The 21627-nt window shown below is 41.8% G+C and overlaps 2 protein-coding genes across 2 annotated transcripts in view; both read right to left on the bottom strand.

The window, feature by feature from the left end:
* Nucleotides 1-1866: 1866 nt before the first annotated feature.
* Nucleotides 1867-16948, bottom strand: rab32a (RAB32a, member RAS oncogene family; the record flags this gene model as incomplete). The annotated part of the gene is made up of 3 exons (XM_083899096.1): nucleotides 1867-2075; nucleotides 5653-5930; nucleotides 16735-16948. The coding sequence occupies 3 exons, from the start codon at nucleotides 16946-16948 to the stop codon at nucleotides 1926-1928; spliced, it is 642 nt and encodes a 213-aa protein (XP_083755222.1). The 3' UTR covers nucleotides 1867-1925.
* Nucleotides 16949-20359: 3411 nt separating this feature from the next.
* grm1a (glutamate receptor, metabotropic 1a) overlaps nucleotides 20360-21627 on the bottom strand; it is a gene marked incomplete at both ends in the record, with an annotated part of 28471 nt that continues 27203 nt past the window's right edge. Inside the window, one exon of the mRNA XM_083899095.1 lies at nucleotides 20360-21158. Coding sequence (XP_083755221.1) covers nucleotides 20360-21158 — 799 coding nt within the window. The remainder of the gene's footprint in view (nucleotides 21159-21627) is intronic.

Here is a 21627-nt window from a genome sequence, read left to right on the forward strand (position 1 = left end):
AACACCACTACAGTATTGCACAGCTGAAATTAACACCCTCTTCTTGAACCATCTTGGATAAGAACATCGCCAAAAAAATGCCACTTCCTGACTGTCGTCATGTTGAAATTGTTGCATTGTGCTGCCTCCAGTCTGTCACCATGTGATGCACATGGAGCTTCACAGAAAGGCAGCATTGTGCTGAGAAACACTCAAACACACACAGAGTAAAAAAAAAAGAAAAAATAGAAGCATATCCGTGTGCTTTCAAGGTTTAAACCCAGCGTGAAATGCATAGTGAAATGTATGACCATGTTGGCACCGACTCCAGAGCTGCTGTTAAGGCACACACACACACACACACACAAATCGACTGGCACAGTGCGATTGCAATTTTTTTGGTAACAATTAGGTGTGCGGAAGAGCACGAGCTGCAGCGTTGAAAACGTCTGATGACTATCACACACTGTTTCTTAGAGTGGAGTCAGATGATCTTCCCTTTCTCTCTCCTCAGTGTGAGTCCTGCCTTTCACATGCACAGCTTTATCCATTGTGCCGGATTTCCTCGAGTGGCACTCGTCCCCATAGGCTCCGCGGTTTTTTTTTTCCCGATATATTTTACATGTGGGACAAATAAAAAGGTTCTTAGTCGAACGGAACAGAAACTATCACGCAATTAAGAGTGTGAAATGTACTTTGTGTGAGCCTCGTTAACCTCTGCTTTACCTCGTTTACAGCCATTTCAAAATGGATAAATTGGTTTTCCCCCTTTTTTAAGGCCTCTCTTATTCATATTCTGCCGTCACATGGCTAAAATCAACTTGCTGCCATTTTTAAATTGAAGTCCCAAGTATGAACTGTGTTAATGTGAAAATAAAGACAGCTAAAGTAACCTCATTAAATGACAAATGAGTTGTACAACCTACAGCGTCTGCTTGGAAAAATAACCCAACTATTGACCTTTACAAGTATAGCTTGATTTACTTATTCCATTGTTTATTTAGCAAGTTATACGCCTATATGATGGAGAGCACGCTGCAGTGTTCTGCTGCTTCGTACATAAACACACGAGATCAGTCGGTCTAATACTAGTATACAACACAACTCTGTTAAAATGTTTATTCTGTTATTTTGTGCACATTTTTTAAGTATTTTCACATGTAAACTTAATCTCATCTCAGTGTTAAAAAAAACAAAAACAAAATCCTTCATATTTCATCTCAGCACAGATTATCAACAGATGATCACCCGTTATGTACAAGAGAGAGAGAGAGAGTGTCGTCCTCGGATGTTTGGTTTTTTTTAACGCATGACCTGACAGTTTTACACTTTAATACTGGAGGACAAACAAACACGTCTCCTATATTACATCATTAGAGTTAAATACTGTCCGTTTGCTGCTTAATTTTTCAGGGTTACATATTAGGAGAACAGCTTTCCACACAAACACGCTGGCCGTACCGTAAAGACGAGAGTTTAGCATCCATGTTATGTGAGATAGAGTCGTTTCACTTGAATGAGAAGGACACGGCTGCAGTAGAGAGAGAGAGAGAGACTCAAAGTGAAAGAAAATGAAGAAGCTGCAGGTCGTTTTCATGCGTCTCTCGGTGCATATTTGTCACTCCTTCTCAGGTGTGGTATAATCCGACGGCGGTGTAATACAACATGTGACGACACAGACCCCATTGTTTGGAGATGTAGGTCAAAGAAGGCATACAGCACAGTAACGGCAAAGTGTGACGACACAATAAAAATGGGCTCCTGCTCGGGCCAGACAGTGAGAAATTTGGACACGGAGCTTGAACGTGCGGAATTAAAGTTCCTAGAGCTTTGAAGAACCTGAAAGTGCAAATTCCTCTGAGACCGAGAGCAAGAGGCACAGGCAGTGGACCCTGCCAAAATGGGGGGGGAGGGGGGAGGAGGGCTAACGTGAATAGATTCGAGTGTCAGCAACAGCCCGACTTGCTCTCGGCAGCCACAGTCTCCTGATCCAGTTTGACCCGCTCGCCGTTGCTCTCCTCGTACGGCAAGCCTTTGTCGTTCGCCAAGATGTTCTCCACCAGGAATCGCGCCGCTTCGTCCACGTTGATGTTGTCCTGTGACAGAAGGGAAAGAGAAAGCGATGAAACGGTGCAGATGTGAGTCCTCTCCAGCAGCGGTCCCCAACCACCGGTACCCGTCCGGGGGTCGTTTGGTACGGGGCTGCACAGAAAGAATGAATAACTTACATTATTTCCGTTTTATTTATTATCGGGGCAATGTTTTATTTTGAAAAATGACCGGATTATCTCCGTTACATCTGTCTATGACTCACTCTTGACGCATCCCGAGGGTGATCGCTGGCCAGAGCCGCTGCAGCGATTTCTCGAGAAAAGTAAAATACTGATTTTGATGAACAACAAAAATGCTGATCAATAGTTTTGCGCAAGCAATTTAAGGTCGCGACTCTTGTTCCAAATAGGACAGGCTTCATTCAGCGATTGAAACAAATATATCAACATTAATGAAACGTTTACAGCTGTTTTGTGTATCTTATTTTGAAGGCTTAGAACGTTACCATAGCGTTACCATAGCGACCAGAGAGCGTTAGGGATCTACAGTACATTTAGCAGGTGGCATCCGAGGCCTTTATAGACATCTAAACTCCACGGAACTATGATCGAGCTTTGTTAAAGCAACAGCTGACAGACGGAGGCCATGTTATCTTAACATCTGTCTCAGGTAAATCTGATACCATCACATAGTCATTTTCTTTTCTTCAAACTTTTATCTATTCTTCACACACACACACACACACTAACACACCCATGAAAGGTGTGACCTGACCAGATTTAAAGCGGCGCGCACACTCGTGATCAGATCAGCCCGTGATGCATGAAATGCCTCGTATGAATGAACTCAGAGAATGTTTCCAGTCCGTCAAGATTACATTCAATTCCATTTGCTTTTATCCTTCAGCGAAGGTTTGAAACGGCTCTTTAAGGTCTTTCCCTGAGACGGAGAGTAAAAAAAAAACAATTCTCATGAGTCAACTATTTTTTTCAACTTTCAATTTTCACTTTCTTTATCACAGGAGCATCTCGATCACATTCACACCTGGAAGCTTCTCAGTCTGACCTGAATGGTGAGGATGAACCACTCTAAAGGGAACCACAGTGGTGTTAATGAGGGAGAGAAACATGCTGCTTTTTCACCACATTCCCCCCCAAACCAGATTAATCCTTCCACCTTCCACTCTGGGAACTAAACTATTCTGGTCACAAGCTCTCTTCTCTAATCTTTAGGCAACCACTGCACTCCCATGATGCCACACTGCACAGTTAATTTGGAACAGTAACAAACCCCCCCATTTTGATCACGAGTGCACCGTTTTGTCCATCCAACCTCGTCGTTAGCGCATCATCGCAGTCGATGAGTCTCGAGGAAAAAACAATGACGTGATTGTGTCATGTTTACGTGAATGACTTTAAGGAAAGTGCATGTTTGTGTCACTTCAAACAGAAAGTGTCCCAACTCCTGGAAAGAATTCCAATCACATGTTTTGAAGACACAAAACAACAATACGAAGGAAATTGCCAGAAATATTTTCGCGCACACACTTCACATGACAGCACGTGATACAGCTGCAGAGCCCGAGGTCGTTCGGAATGAGTTAATGAAGTTAACTGTGGCTGCGAGAACATTCTTGTGCTTGGAAGGATAAGCTCTTGTTCGAGTGGATACGGTTTAAATGTGTTTTCTGAGGAGTCAGACAGTCAGAGAAAGACAGGAAAATCCCCGTGATTGGGAAGGAGAAACACAGGGAAAACACAGGAGAGGCTCCATTTCCTGGGATATTTGACATTCACCACTCACCAGATGCGGAGCCGTTTGTTTGTGCCAAACCTGTGTCCTCCCACAGCTGATGAGAGCGATGGCAGAGAGAGTTTGTGTTTCACTCATCAAAGCAAACTCCACAAGGCAACCACTAACCCACTGTGGAAATTAGGTGTAAGTGGATTTGTACAATTTGGTTTTTGAACAGCTTTGGCATGACTTCCACTCCACTACATCTAGATCTCAGGGAGGGAAACAGAGCGTTACTACTTATTATGTACACAGGATTTTATTATAAACCACCCAACTAGAGAGCAATTGCACCACAACGACCGAACTCCAATATTAATGCACATATTAATAAGAAATGAGGCCATCACACACTGTCATACACTGACAAATGTTATCCTGGACAGCAAATGAATGTGGGTTCTTCTTTTCCAACACCGCAGCTTAATACACTTAAACCACTGTAGTACACAGTACCACTTCATCAACGTCCACACACCACATACACACACACACACACAAAAAGCAGAAGTGGAAGAGTGTAAACACACAGCCACTGTAACACCAAACTTGTGACAAAAGTTGAGTGGAAACACAGCAGAGCATTATCTTATAGCGGCGGGCCTGGCCCGCTAACCCTCACTGCTCAAGGCTGCAACATCAATCACTGTCAGGCGATACCATATCTCACCAGCTGTCCGACAGATATTTTCACTAGTTTGGAAGATAAACATCCTCCTCGATGCTCAGACGGCAGGGTGATAAAAAACAGAAGAAGCATGCATGATGCATATCTATCAGTCACACAATTTGAAAACAGGGATTCACTCACGGGTGCTCTTGTCCTCGTTTCTACACGCAATGTCATTATTCTTATTATTATTATCATCGACAAGATGTCTAAAATAATGAATTTATGATAAAAAATGCTAACCTGAACAAATGCTGAATCAGATATGAATTGTCCAACAAACGGTATAATCGAGCTAAGGCAATAGTCCAACTAAGACAGACAATCGGACAACTTGTGGAGTCCAATATATGCGGAGGATAAAATCGATTTATTGGCCGCGTATGTCTGACACCACCTCCGTAGGTGGTGCTGTATCTCTCTATAAGCTACTGTACTGAATCAGTTTCCTGTTGACCTTTCAGTCCAATTCCAGTCCAACTGAGTGCCTACATGCAGCAGTAATCAGACTATGAATCTCATTATCCAGGTATGTTTGCCCGACTAAGACAAGCTCGATGTTAGTCAGACTAACGTGTTTACATGACATTAAGAAAATCAAATACTGTCTTAGTCGGACTAACATCGGACTTTTAACATGCATGTAAACGCACTGATTGTCATATTCTTATTATTATCATCGACAAGATGTCTAAAATAATGAATTTATGATAAAAAATGCTAACCTCAATAAATGTTGAATCAGATATCAATTGTCCAACAAACAGTATAATCGAGCTAATGCAATAGTCTGATTAAGACAGGCAATCGGACATCTTATCGAGTCCAATAAATGCGAAGGATGAAATCGATTTATTAGCCATGTATGTGTGACCCCACCTCCGTAGGTGGCGCTGTATCTCTCTATAAGTTCCTGAATCCGTTTCCTGTTGACCTTTACGCCTGAATCCAGTCCGACTAAGCGTCTACATGCAGGAGTAATCAGACTATGAATCTCATTATCCACGTATCCATGTTTGTCTGACTAAAACTAGCTCTAAGTTAGTCAGACTAACGTGTTTACTTGACATTAAGAAAACCAAATACTGCCTTAGTCGGACTAAAATCAGACTTTTAACATGCATGTAAACACACCGTCTCATGTATTGGTCTCTCACCTTAGCCGAGGTTTCAAACCAGCCCAGAAAACCAGTCTCTTTGCAGAAATTGTCCATTAGGGCCGTGTTGTTGGAGCCGTCTTTCTTCTGGTCGCACTTGTTGGCGAGCAGCACTGATGGGATGGCGTTGCCGTTAGCCAGCTTCACCTTGCTGTCCAGGTCATGCTTCCACTTGGACACAGCCTCGAACGTGGAGCCTCGCGTCATGTCGAACACCACAAACGCCCCCACGGCCTCCTTGTAGTAGACCCGCGTCATGTTCCCAAATCTCTCCTGACCTGGACGATGGGAGGAGGAGAATTCAGTTTTATAAAGCGGTCGCCAGATAAGTGACAGACAGTCGATCAGAACCAATGATGGTTTCTTGGAGACAAAACCAAGTGTCTATCCTTGAACTTTCTTGCAGTAGATTGTGTGACATTCTCTATTTCATTCTCCTCTGTATGTGGCCCGGTAAATAACGGAGGATTGAAATGGTTTCTATTTCACCCGTTTCCCCTCATTTGCCATGAGTGTAATCCACACAGAGGATAGCAGGAATAATTTGCATCCATCCTCTGACAGACAAATCTGCAGGGAATTACTCTGCAAGATGTAGCTTGTCACTATCAATCAAGACGGCCTTTGCCTTAAAACACGGCGTCTGAGACGCGCTTGTTTTATGTGGCTCTTTTAGATCTTCTCTTCAAAGCCAATCCCATGGCTTCATTCACTAAGTCAAGTGACAATTAGTTTTTCTTTTGAAACTGTAGTACTTTTTTTTTTTTTAAATTGTATATCTGAGGTGCATATTTAAAGAGGCAACAGACAACGTTCATGTCAGTTGCAGGTAGATTGAGCAAGATGCCAGTGATGCTGTTGTTGTGCTGTGTCGGGAAAGGTAGATGACATCTATAGACACATAATAACGCAGCTCCTTTGTGACATATCTGCGCATCTGCAAGAACCCGGTCACGGTGGTTAAGTAAAGCAAGACTTGTAGGGAACCAACATACACGTTGTTTTTTAAGCTTGAAGATTCTAAAGAAGAGTCTTAAAATGAGATAATAAAACGAGGAACAGCCTGAAAACGTCACCTTTGCCAACAGTGGCTCAAGCAGGAGAGTGAGAGTGTACAGTTTTCTGCCCCCACCTTTTAAAAGACAGATTTTGAATATAAACTTTCAATATTAAAATGAATTGAACAACTAAACAACAGCAGAGAATCCGTTTTGCGGACTTTACTCAAAATTAAGTCGGATGTTGTATGGATGCAACTTAAGACTCAGTTGAGAGAGGATCAAGACTCAAGACTCAACACGGACAGTATATTTTCTCAGGTATAAGTCGAGCTACAGTCGTGCCGGAGTACAAAAAAGTGGTGGAGGAATGGATTTCTAGAATGAAGCGTCTGACTCTGCTACACCAGACAGTAATACGAACCCTTTCACTTTGTTGGTAATAGGCATTTTCAAGTTGACCTATTACATCACGGACCAAAACAACCTCAGCTGGCAGCTATCGGAACCACGTTGTGGACCCATTTTGTGTCCTCCTACCATCTATTAAGTTAATAATCCAGCATATGTTTTTCCTCAATATTGTCTTTTCCTTCTTTAATTTATCTATTCGTCCAGTTGAGCGTATACAGTACATGCAGTCGTAATTTAACTCTTAAATCGCATTATCCGGGTGTTAGTCCGACTTTGATGACTTCAATTTAGTCAAGGAGTTAGTTTAGGAATTCCAATATGGCTAAAAAGTCAGGTTTTAGTCAGGTTGATTCAATTTTTATCACGTGAAGAAACGGCCTGTACATATTATGCCTGCAAAAACAGAGAAATTTGTTATCTCGCCCCAGGGCTCCCATATCAGGGAATGGTCATTATTCTCATTTTCATTTGCTTTATTAAATGTTGCATTTGAAAATTGCAGTCGGCTGTATTGCGATTTAAAATTTCAATGAATTGTTCAGCCATATTTCCCAGGAGTTCTGCACTTGAGTTTCTCATGAAGAAACTAACCTTGTTCTTGTTCTTGCCTCCTCCAGAATAAGAACACATTTCTCTGATTTTGCAGAGTATGTACAGGCCTAAACTCAAAAGAAGGACAGCAGGGTGCAGCTGGCATGACGGTCTCTGACCTTTAACGTTAAAAACCAAAAAAAAAAAGAGGACCACAAAAAGCTGCAATGGTCCGTCTTTACTACATATACTAGATTTTAATGACTGTGTTTTATCTTCACATGAAACGATTGTTTCACACGCGCACACAATTGTTGCATAAGCTTCCAAACACAGTTCCTGTTTCTCACTTTCATATGTCCTTTTCAGTTAGTGACACACACTTTCATATGAATGTCTCTTTCAGTTTTACGACTTAACCACAGAGAACATTTAAGATTTAAAGTGTGTGTTGTCGTCCACACCTGTATTTTATTTTTAGCCTCAGTGTCTGTCTAGTCTGTGACACATGTCAGGTTTTGCGGTGACTTGAGGAAGCGTTTGACAGATTTAGCACATGCTACGCTTTCCAATTTAAGACATTTTTTAAAGTGTAATTGTGCCGTGTTTTATACACTTAACAGACTCCGCTCAAGTTATCATGCAAAATGGAAAAAAAGGGGGTTTGAGGAACTGTGAGCACAGCTTCTGCTTACGCGCTTTCACTTTACTGTGCGTACTTACTTAACCACGCAAAGAGTGGCGAGGCACATCGCGGGTGTGAGCAAGAGACTGAATGCACTGTGGGGCCCACAGGCCTGACAGTAATTGCTCATAATTGAGAGTCTAATTTTAGTGGCTATAACCCCAGGTAAATTCAGTGGAGACACGGCACAGTGGGATAAAGAGCTGGAATAAGAGTTTCATTTCCAGTCCATTTAGTATTCACACGGCCCGTCATAGTGTGCAGGCAAAGGTGGAAACGAAATAAACTGGCTCAATAACAAAAATATGTCTTTCTCTGCCTTTGCTTAAAGGTGCATTATGTAATAAATCTAAATCAACTGGCCATAAAATCCTCCTAATATGTCACAGAGACTCAGGAATAATGTTCATATAACAAACTGAACTCACCAACAACAACAGTACAGACAAAATATTTGCATTAAAATATTTGCACATTTTGCAGACTGCAAATCATGTTTATGTTTTGAAATCATGTTTTGGCATGTGGCGCCACCTACCGCCGTCTACCAATCATTTCAGTCAGTGGAGTCTCAGCTGCCGAGCAACCAAGGGTTGTCAGTTACGTCAGAAAACAAAACCTAAAGGACCTCGGTATTTTGAATTTGAATGTAGTAACGGTTTTTGGCCACATTCTTACATATGGCACCTTTAAAAAAAAAAAGTGAATTTAATCAGAACAACGTGACAATACTGAGCGAATATTCTCAGGAGAAAAGCCGTTCAAGAACACTTTTCAGCGTGTTTTTCCTCTGCTAAAGGAAAGTCATTATAACAGTCAGTCGGTAAAACCTTGAGCGACACAGACAGACGTACAATGAATGATTTTTAGAACCTTTAAAATGTCTCCTGTGCGGAAAGAGATTGATCGACGGTACACACGGCGACTGAAAACAAAGTTTCCTGGCTCAGAGAACGCATATATACGCGTGTCCTTCTTCTAATTCTCTTCTTTTGGATTGACAAAGATTTAAAATCGATGGCGAGGCGAAGTGCCGTCATTTATTTCTTTTTTTAGAGGGCCCATGACAGCACATCATTGTCTACGATCAACACACTGACTTTCTGACACGTCCAGTCCTTATTGCCGGGTCGATATGTAAGCAGAGCCAGTCTGGGGGGGGGGGGGGGGGGGGTTAACCTCACTCCTCCAGGGAAAGAGCTGGATAGATGGTAAGGACTCATATGGAGTGATTATATCAATCAATATCAGCGCGGTGACTGCAGCACACACTCACACACTCACACACTCACACACCTCCGTGCTGCAGGGGTTCATACGTTATGTGGGGTATCGATAATGTGCAAAAACATTAAATGACAAAACATTCAATGGTGACTGACTTTTCAAACGCAGTCGTTTTTCAGCCGCTGCAGAAAAACAACACTTATTGCCATTTCACACCATTCAACTAGATTTTGAGAAAGCCTGCACGTTCACAACATTACTAGTTTTAATGATTTCTTTGTGATGTGGAGCAAAGAAACAAAGAAAATATTCACATTTAAGAAGCTAAAACGATCAGAAATCTTGTTTTAATCATTAAAAAAAAAAAAAAAAATCTCTACAGTACAGTATACCTAACTTTGACGATGGGTTATTGGTCAATACATCCGTACTGTTAATGATTCGATGTCAGAAAGTGGCAGAATTTACTTAAAGGTGCCATATGTAAGAATGTGGCCAAAAACGGTTACTACATTCAAATTCAATAAACCGAGGTCTTTTAGGTTTCGTTTTCTGACGTAACTGGCAACCCGTGGTTGCTCGGCAGCTGAGACTCTACTGACTGCAATGATTGGTAGACTGCGGTAGGTGGCGCCACATGCCAAAACATGATTTCAAAACATAAACATGATTTGCAGTCTGCAAAATATTTTGTCTGTACTGTTGTTGTTGGTGAGTTCAGTTTGTTATATGAACATTATTCCTGAGTCTCTGTGACATATTAGGAGGATTTTATGGCCAGTTGCTTTAGATTTATTACATAATGCACCTTTAATTTACAATGAAAATAGAACATGGAGAGCAGCAAATCGGCACATTTTAGAAGAGGAAACCAACAAATATTTGGGAGTTTAGGACCAAAACTATTACTTTTAAGTCTCGTCTTGTTCCATACTTGCTTACGTTTAAAAGAACCCTAACCCCCCTGCTATAGAGAGATATAAATCAAATTATACGTGAAGTAGGTGCTTCAATTGATGCTTATCCAATCAGCGTAAAACACAGGAATAGACCAAGCTGCGTGAAAGGTGGAGTAATCATGCAGCCGATGCCACAGAGGAGCATGAGACTGCAGGAGCTCGACGTCTGAATGTGTCTGTTTGAGACGGTGAACCACTGTGGACATTCAAAGGCTTCAGACCAAGGACATTTGAGCCGAGTCTACAGCACTGATGAATGCCAGATCATGACCTCAAGTACAATCAGGCTCGCCGGGTTTACGGACGTGTGAAACTTAACGCTACGAGAAAAAAAAAAAAAAAAAAAAACCCAGCAGATGAAGAAAGACGTGGTTTAGTTCCAGCCAAAACCATATCATCTCTGTTTGTTGTGTGGGAGAAACTGAAAGAAAAAGCAAAGTCTCATCATTATCCATAGCCCTAGCAACCCCAGTTTCCTCTACTGTTGTACGTACTGCTTTCCTGTGGGTGGGTTACCATAGAAACTGTCCAAGCCAGACAAGGCGGCAGCAGCAGCAGCAGCAGCAGCAGCAGCAGCTTCTGTTGTCAGGAGGCAACTGGCTGTGAAACTTCCCAACTCGCCCTCCCAACAACACTAAAATAACAATAAGACATCACAGGGTTTCGATCTTCAGCACGAGGCCGAGCCAACGCACGACTGGCACGTTCAAATCTCACCGAGCGGCATGTGAGACGGGACTGCAAGTTTACTGTGTGACATTTAGAACTGAACAGAGTCAAACTCTACGACGCATTAGCCCTCGTTTGCCCTCAACATGAAGTCTGGGCACAAGTTTGAAAGAATTAAGCTCAAAATGATCCTATTTGTAGAATATTGAGAAGTTTGTGCCTGATCAGATTCAGACTATTCTTTCCATTTACTGTTGGGAGATAAATATTCACATAATTATTGTGGAAATAATTTAGAAGTGGGACGCACAGATATACTGCTATAATGCTATTTGATGCCAGGAAGCAGTGAGAGAATTTAACCCTTTAACACCAAAGCCTCAAAAAATGTTTTTTCAAGAATACCTTTCAATATCTTCAAATTATGATTTAATGCATGAAAAAAAAAAAAAAAGGTTTTATTTTAAAAAAGTAGTTTTTGCATGTTAAATTTTAAATTTGAACAGTATCAAACGCATGTAGACGCTCGTCTAAACGCAAAATAAAAAGTGGGAACGCAACGCCGCTTTTTGCGGTTTGTGTTCAAGATCGTTGTCGTGTAAAGCTAGCCTATGGCTAAGATTCGCCGTCTTCCTGAAACAGCGCGAATTAAATCACCGCGATAACCACACTTTGTCGTGCAAGCTTTTTAAAAACTGTCGGAATCTTTCCCGTAGCACAAACCGTACTCTCGATGCTAAAGGGTTATGTTAATTCCTGTTTAACGTGTCACAATAACCTGTACATCGCCTTCCGTTATTTGCAGTTTTTCCAATCTCATCTCCTGTAACGGACGTGTCACTCTCAGTAAATGTTCAAGCGACAAGCACGTCAGTGCGCGTCAGCTGGATTTGGCTAAATTTGAGCTGATTAAAGGCAAAACCAAATCCAAATCTGACTTAAAACAAGCAAACATTTGACAAAAGACAGTGTAATACCAATACATTTATTGCACAATTGTCCCTTGACCCATGTTGTGGCCCCTATCGGACTCATGGGTTTGACCGACCACATAAATCTCAGGTTCTTTTCTCCACAGAGTCGGAGGCGAAGGGACAAACTGAAGGTTACCACTGCAGAGCGAACACGTCATTTATGTGCAACCTGCTGCTTGTACAGGATTGTTCGGTCCTAAAAAGGTGATGGGATTTTATTTTTGTTTTTTTAAACTCTATACCATAATCATCCTGTCCACTGGCTGAGACAAATCCAGACCAGAGTAGCAATTGTGGGTGAAAAGTGGGTGGAGAAGACGTGAGCTTCACACCGACTCCCATGGTGCCCTCGTCTTGTACAGACCTCTGATTACTATCATTCCTCCCGGGCCTGTAATCACTATTAAAAGGTTGGTAAAAGACAACACAACTCTGAAGTTGCCCACAGCATCACCGAGAAGAGAATTCCTCCTCCTCCTCCTCCTCCTCCTCATCCTCCTCTCCTGCGTGATTAAATGGCTTAATCGCCGCTCTTAAATCACTTGACAAATATACCTCGCTCTTTCACACCCATAAGTTATTTTATCCTGCGAGTGTCTTCAGGTCAGGGCCTTCGCGGTGTAAAGGTGTGAAAAATGAGGTTCAGTATTTGTGTCACCTCACCTCAAAGTCTGCCGCTGTGTTCCCTTGTCTCTGCGAATGATATCAGTCTAAGTGCGTCCGCGTGGCAGTGTTTTATTTACCCTCGCGGCGAGCGCCGTCCGTCGGTGACAGACAGACGGCCCGACCGCGGCGCTCACTCACAAATGCCCCTGCTCTCTGAGCGACAGCACTGCCAATCTGTCCGTGACAGACGTGCAAGTCCAACAGTGCGCCCGCCTTCCTCACGCTGCTGCGAGCGATGGGATGAATCTAAAAACGGCAAACAGCAGTCTTCTAACCGTCTGTCCTGATCCGTCTCAGCCGATGAGGTCTTGCCGGATTGAGGGAGAAGATAAAAGCTGAACGACCCTGTGCTCAAAAGTAAGAATAGAAAACATCCAGGGGCGGGAAAACAATAATCAATAACAAAGAACAGGTTAGGATTTTTCATCTTTGTCTTTAACCCTGTTGTGATGATCAGGCTGCCTGGGTTTATTTGGATTTTATGGCTTTTGAATTGTCTTTTTCCAAGATAACTTTCACTTTCTATATCTGGAAGTTATAAAACCATTCAGGAATTATGGTACCGAGAGGCTGACGTCACAAACTTGTCTGTGATTGAAAGTCTTGAGTTCTACCGTAATGACTAGTATATCAGGGCAATCCATCCATTCATCTTCCACCGCTTTATCCTCAACATGAGGAGGAGGAAGGCAAGGTCACACCCTGGATAGATCGCCAGTGCATAGTTCTTGAGTTTTCTAGATATGACAAACGGTCAAAAAGGAGTTACTGTGATGAAAAGTGTGCATGCCAAATAACAGAAGGGTTAAATTAAATTACTCAGAAGTCAACTGAAAGAATTAATTTTTCTTAATAACCTTGCAGAGACGGCCATTAATTCAAATTTAAGAGGCTGGGCTCTTCCTCTGTACACTTTGACATACATGTTTTTAAAACTAAAAGATAAAGTTGCAGCAAAACAGAACTTTGTGCATTTACATGCAATGGATGCAGCCAACTGACTTCCAATAGAGATAAATAAACAAACAAAAAAACTGACCACTAAGGCAATAAACTTAATGTGGGTCAGACGATAAGATTCAGCGAATCACTTTCAGGCCAAGAAAACAGATCATCTCAAAACATCAATTTCCTCTTTGATGCAGGCCAAGTTCATGACTGAGGCAAAAGTCTCAGGGCACGGCGGCCATCGCTGTCGATTTTATGTCCGTGCCAAATTCTGTGGTCATCGTATTTGCAACGATATGACTGAAAGTCTGTCTTCTATGTTATCAAGACGTGTATGTTTTAAATCCAAAATGGCCTCAAACCTCAACTCTGACCTCAACATTCAGTCACATATTCTTCACACACACACACACACACACACACAGGACAAAAAAATCCTTTTCACCACAATCTTTTCTTTTCACCACTTTCCACAGAGAATCATTAACTGGCTCCACTGTACGCGTAAACTCAGGGTTGTGAAGTTTGGTCTAACCCGTGACTGACTGACTGACTAACATGCACAGTAAGATTTCATGGTCTAGAGAAGGTTTACACATAAAGATGGAAACAACCTATGGACTTTTGCCCACAAGAGCAAGCATGTATGTATGTGTATATACATACGTATTTACATATGTATGTATATATATATATATATATATATATATATATATATATATATATATAAATATACATACACATACATATGTATACATGTATGTGTATATGTTTGTATGAATGTATATGTACTTATATATGTATGTATATATATATATATATATATATATATATATATATACACACACATATATACATACATATATACATACATATACATTCATACAAACATATACACATACATATATACACACACACATATATATATATATACACACACACAACCAGTTGTTTGTATCTGCATGAGTGAAGACCCACTTCCACCCAACACACACACACACACACACAGACCCTGAAGCCACACAACCTCATGACTCCTAACATAAACATCTGCATTAAATCGGTCACGTGAGCGCGAGTAAATGTGACCAAATCATTTCCAGAGTCCTAATGTCAGATTGATTTTTTTGTTCCTTCATAAGTGAAATGTAATGAGTCATTTTTGTCTCTTCCTCCTCATCTCGCCTCACTATGCCCCTCCCCTCCCCTCTCATCCCGTTCCCATTCTGATACTCGTCTGTTTGCAGTGTGACATTTTCCTACCTGGAGATGACAAACAGTGAGAGTTTGGAGTGAGGCGGCCTGTGTGGGAAACATTTATTTACACTGTTATGATTCCTCAGTCTCAGACTTTGCTTGCTAAAGCTGCAGGAATGCACAGGCGTGTTTGTGTGTGTGTGTGTGTGTGTGTGTGTGTGTGTGTGTGTGTGTGTGTGCGCATGTTTTTGTTTTCTGGATACAAACAGTATTTTTCCAGGACCAGTCGTCCTCATGGTGGACCAAAAACCTGGTCCTAATGTGGCAGAATCTCATTTGGTAAAGGTCTACATTCAAACATAACTTTATAAAATACTTTTGTTGCCGTCACTCAAAGCACTTTGCACTACAGTTTTTGACAAGCGCACACATCGATCACACACACTCACAGTCATCAGGAATTTGGCGTCACATCAGCATGTAGACGAGTGGAGCTGGGAATCAAACCCCTTGACCTGCTCTACCACTGATCCACAGCCACCTGGTCGGATTTGTTTCCGAGGCTCTGGTTAAAGTGTGGATTAAGATGTGATTTAACATCTAGAAACAACAATTTAGAAAGGATTTATTTCCAAAAAACTGAACATACTACATAATATTTTGTGTAAGTGTATACTTACTGGAGGCAATCTGTGGTCTCACCATTAGATGTCACTAATTCTTATAATCTGGCCCTTTAGGGTTATTTTTTATGTATTAACTTGTTATGGTTCAGCTAAGACAGTTTAAATGAATGGACGTCACTCCGAAAACCCTAAAAAGAATGGTTGTGTACTTTATATACTTGTGAGGTCCAAAAAACATACAAACCTATCCATCTATGCGAAGACATCCTGTCTGGGGCTTTTTCAGGGTTAAGGTCTGATTTTAGGGGGTTTGAGTTTAGATTTAGGGCAACTTTTAGGATGAAAAGAGCCATTTTTGTCAACTCTGCACCCAAATAAAATGTAATCTGGAGCTGCAAAACCTATTTGACCCATGAAATTGAGATAATACCATATATACCATGTAAAATAAGGATAGTTTGTAATTATGTAGACATAGTCCTTCCATTGTTTGTGGCAAATTGGCCTGGCATTCAGTACGATGGACCCATGACTTCCAATGTGCACTTCTTCATGCACACATCACTGAATTAAAGTGTCAGGAATTACTTTCTATATTTCAAACACACATTTTTAAAAGGCTTTTTGATATTGCATTTATCTTTAATTCTACAGCCACATATAAACCCTGAGTTAGAATAAGGGTTAAGTTTAGGATCACTTAGTTCTGATGGTTAAGGGTTAGGATAATGTGGAGTTTCCAGAAATAAAATAGTTTCAGAAGAAGAACAACAGGATATTTGAAGAAAATTCCACCAGGGGGAATTTTTATCATAATATTATAGTGAGTGCCACTGATGCAGGGATGAGGGTGGAGGGGGCGACGCTCGGTAACAACAACGTGACCTACATTCCTCTGACAATTACGAGCTGCGTGACCATGAAGCAGACATGACCAACCGGTCTTTACTGGTGGGGAACTTTTGTTTTCTTTTCACTTCCCATTAATACTTGCTCGGTAAACACTTAAATATTAAAATAACAGCTTATATCACACTCGACGTTTAAACCCCATTGTTTTTAAATGTTGCCTAGTTTCTATTTCGCAGGCCACGTGACAAAGCAACAACTCCTTCCTCCTTTGCGTTGTCCGTGCGTCACACACCAGCTTCTCATCCAATTTGGCACCGCCGAAGAAGAGTCGCTTACCTGCGATGTCCCACAGCTGTAGCCGCACCAGGGTCTTGCTGTCCCAGTTGATGACTTTGAGCGCAAAGTCGACGCCGATGGTCGCCCTGTAGTGCTGCGAGAACAGCTGGTGCACGTAGCGCTTGATGATGCTGGTCTTCCCGACGCCCAGCTCCCCGATCACCAGCACTTTGAAGAGATACTCCTTACACTCTGACACCGAGCCTCCGGCCATGCTGCTGCTGCTGCTGCTGCTGCTGACGACGAAGCTCCAGACACTGACACCAAACTTTTGACTAAAACTCAGATCACTTCTGCTTTATCGTTCATAGAGGAGAGTTTGCAGTGGAGACACGAGAGGTTTGGTCAACAGAGTGAGGGACAAACACAACACAAACTACATTTGTCTCCCCCTTTTTCTCCTCCTCCTCCTCCTCCTCCTGCTGCCGCCGCTCAGCAACCACCTGATAAGTCATAGGACTCAACCCGGAAATGTCAGGGGAAACTTGTATGATGTGTGATTACAGTAAGCTTTTCATGTAAGAAAGGAGTGTGCACACTCACATACCTCAACATGGTTCTCAATTATATATATAAAAAAAACATAACAGACTGAGATTAATTTATAAAAATCTAACCTTAAAGCTGCAGTGTGTCACTGAAAAACAAACATTAATCCTGTCAGTTTAGGGTTGCCAAGTAAGTTCCTGAAAATAAAATAAGGAACTATAGTGTATTCTGTACATCCAGCCTATTCAAATGGCGGCCCGTGTCCCTCAAAGATTCCTACATACTTCCTACAGTAGTGTGATGATAGTTCTTTTGTATTCCCTTAAAGGTATTTTGAGACATGTTTACCTTATTTCAAAGAGGAAACAAATGCTAATATCGAGCACCTTATTGATTTCATGCACTTTAAGATGACAAACATTTTGTATTTAAAATAGTTACAGCTAATACTGTGCACTGTAAAGGTGTATATTTTGTATTCACTTTTTAATGTGCTCTTTAAATGTGTCCTCACCTGTTGCTTACTGGCCCAGCTAAATGTCTTTGTCATTGAATTGTCCTGCTGTACATACAGTATTGCACCCCTATGTGCAGTACCTGATATACTTTACATTAACGCCACACACACGTTCACAGCCAAGTAAAAGATATATAGTATTCCTATGTATGTTAACTTTTCTATCAACCAAATGTGAGTTTAACGCGAAACACAGGACTCACAGTGAGTCGGACGACCAAATAAAAGTCCCAGTTTTCTGTTGGACAGTAATAGTCATAGTAATGACAGACACACAGATGGATGGAGAGGGCCCGACAGCAGGAGGAGGATTATATATATTCTCCCTCGTGCAAAATCTTCATTAGTGATCTAATCTGTAATTTTTCTCTGACGCGATAATCAAAAATAAACACCCCTCTCACATCCCTTTGTCTGTTGCAGGGCTCTGCCCCTCCAGGTCGTGCTTTCACACCCCTTTTCTATTGCAGGTATCGCCCGAAGAAAGGGTTTTTCAAGGGTTCTTGGTAACACTAATGATTCCAGTAAGAACCATTTTGATCCAGAGAACCCTTTAAAACCCCTTTTCTGAATAAAAGGTTTTAAAAGGGCTCCAGGTGGAACCTTTATAAAAAGGTTCTACCTGGAGCCAAAAAGGGTTCTCCTATGAGGACAAGCCGAAGAACCTTATAGTAGAGTGTAGAGCAGGTACTAAAAAAAGCATCATCGTTAATGGAAAAGCAAAAAAAAAAAAAGAGTAGAATTGAGTGGAAAAGAACAATTAGAAGAAGCTCACCTAATAAAATCTGTGTCTACATAAGCTTAAATTAATTATTTTCTCTATGGACTTCAATGTGGGCAATCAGAAATCAGAAAAGGCTGCCTAACCGTGAGATAAGTATTTACATATTCTTAAAAAGGTGATTTTATTAGGTAAGCCTTTTGTATTGAGTCCTCACTAGCAGCCATGTTTTCACTGAGTGTGTGTGTGTCTCAGGCTGGAGGTGCATGTAGCAGAGGTGCAGCCTAATAACACAACCAGTTGCCAGGCAGTAACAAGTCTTTTCTTAATATAAATACTTGTTTTTATTTTACAGCATTGTTCAGCTTACCCGAAACATAAAAGGCCTATTTCACTCTAGATCTGACAGTGTTTAAAGCAGCTGGCTCCCTCATATACTTTACATCGGTTAAAATCAGTTAACAACTTATCAACACTATAATGGACTAAAAACATTTGGAAATACAATACAATTGCACTACGCACTGTATAGTCTCGTACTCGGTAATAATTTGCATTCTCATAGGTAAAGAACTAAGAAACTTAACCTGAAGTTAACTACTGAAGTTTATAATGCAAGATTGAAGCAAAAAAAAAAAAAAAATCGAAACATGTATCATGTCATTACAAGAAGCAACTAATCATCTGTTACTTTTACAACTGAATATTATCAAGAGGATACAGTCGACTCAAGTTAGCCTAAAAGTTACCAAACACACTGCTCCTGGACAAGAATCTGAGGACACTTTTTTTCAAAATGTATAAACTTTTTCTTTTCTTTTTTTCAGTTGACATTCTAAATATAGAAACATTTATCAGTATTACAAACATACCACCTGTGTGAAAAAACAAGAGATGGCTTAAACAGTATTACAAACTTTGAGACCTTGTACAAGTACTGTGTTTTTTTTTCTTTTTTCATTACAATGACACAGCAAACTGACTTTTATCACATCCCATGCTCATAAAACTGGTCCTCAGGGTCATGACCGAGTGTAAACGCAATAAACGACACAGCCATCATCTACAATCACACGAACCTGTATCAGCTACATCGTAGAAAGTCAAAGAAGGGATGTAGGTTGATCTTTTTTTGTGTGTTTTTTTTGTTTGTTTTTTGTTTGGCACATTGCAACCATGTCACATCACTATCGTACAGCGCGAGTCTTCAGCGGAACGTCGGTCCGCGTGATCGTCGTATCTTTGTGTTGTTGAGCACGCTTTGCGACACATAAAAGTAAGAGTTTAACTTTACTGCACTTGTTAATCTATCTGTGTTCTACTCAAACAGCAGCGAGGTCTGAAGAAGAGAGGAAACTGAGGCGAAATACACATGAAAAAAAGAAAGGATTGGCAGAGAGGAAAAGAGCTGATCAGACCTGGCATGAAAATGCACTTGAGTGACTGTGGTTTAGAGAGTTTGGTCTCCGGTTGCATCTTAAAATAATGCACACATTGTGCACAAAACTGCACTTTTCTTTATGTTGTTGCAGACCATGAAAAACCACATCTACATCTGTTACTTCTCAATGTTGTGTTGTCCTTACAAGATTTTGGCACAAGAGCTTGTCAGTTTTGGCACTCTGTTCTCAGAAAGGCTTTGTGTCAGCCCTTCAACTCATGGATGATTCCTACTTACAATTTGGCATCGGCCCCTAAACTCACGAAAAGCAGAGTAATAAATACAAGCAAGCAAATGATGGAGCAAAAAAAAAAGAAGAAGAAGAATGTCTTGAAAGGTAAATATTGTGTGTTTGATGTGTGCGGTTGTTGTGTAGCTGTTTGTGCAAATGCAAAAAAAGAAAACGTGTGATGAACAATTGTGCTGACAGCCACCGCGTCAGTGCCTGCTTTTGCTCTCACAGTGTCGAGGAGCTGTGTGCGAAGTCTTGGAACATGTTTGAGGCGTAGACCGAGCTCGGAGGACTCCCGAGCATCGATTCCACGGCGGGGGAGCCACTGACAGACTCCCCCGAACAAATAGAGTCCCTGAACGGGGAGGGGGGGGAGAGGGCCAGGGAATCCTCCAGAGTTGACTTGTTGTTTCGAGTCACATCCTGCATCTCCCCGTCCTCTTCCCCGTCCTCCTTGGCGTCATAAATGTAGCTGTGTAAGAGGTCCAGCTCCTCGTCCTCAGACCCTTGCTCTTCGAACGCTCCCGCACGAGGGAGCGCGGCGGGCGTCAAGCTCAGAGGCTCGTCGGTGGGGGTCGCCTTGGAGCATTGTGCGTGATCATTCAGCGCGGGGACGTGGGAGCTGTGTGTGTCCACCACAGCCCCCTGCAGGTGCTCTGAGGTGCGGCTCGTCAAGTGAGGGGGCAAACGAGAATCCGGCTTATTCAACTCGGACGTCTGTCCAGAGCAAGCGGGGTTCCAGAGGGGGCGCTGCACGTCGCTCTCGTCGTCTTCCTCCACCTGGTTGTACAGAGATTTAGCACCCGGCTGTTCTTGAGGGACATGCTGGTCTGTGCCAAGGTCACAGGTGGGGGGCTTGCAACTGTGGGGGTCGGGGGTGTTAGTTAGGGGCCTGATGACTGCCGTCTGATTCAAGCCGGCTTCCTGTTTCCTCACATGCACAGACAGTCTGTGCCACACATTCCCCCCCCTCGGAGGGTGTCTTGCACCTGATTCAGACCATGACACAGACTTGCCATTAGAACTATGAATGAGATAAAGACCCAAGTTACTATCATTGGAATGCGGGAGGTTGGAGACAGAACAAACACCAAATCAACACAGCAGCAAAAGTGACACAGGGAAGCAGCAGCATTTCAACATTTTTAGATGCATGTTAAAATACTTTGGAACCACACGCCTTTGACATGAACAGCGTTCGTCACTCACGATCTCTGACAAGCCTTAAGAGTGATTGTAAACAGTGATTCATAATGTGCTGCAGACAGCATTATGATCTCCAAATTGCTTCAGACAATTAGCTTATACAGAATTAAGAGCCATTCAGCTCGTTTACTCCTGTCTAACAAAGTGGTTGGATTGTTGAAATGGAGGGAAACATGCACTTTAAAATACTTCTTTTGGTGCCTGAGCTTGTCTGAAGACTTCATAGTTTAGTGCAGGATGAGCTAAGACTGGCTCTAATTTGATTAGTTGGGGGACATGGGGAGGGA

The sequence above is a fragment of the Microchirus variegatus genome (assembly GCF_963457635.1).
Source record: "Microchirus variegatus genome assembly, chromosome: 12".
Taxonomy (NCBI): Eukaryota; Metazoa; Chordata; class Actinopteri; order Pleuronectiformes; family Soleidae; genus Microchirus; species Microchirus variegatus.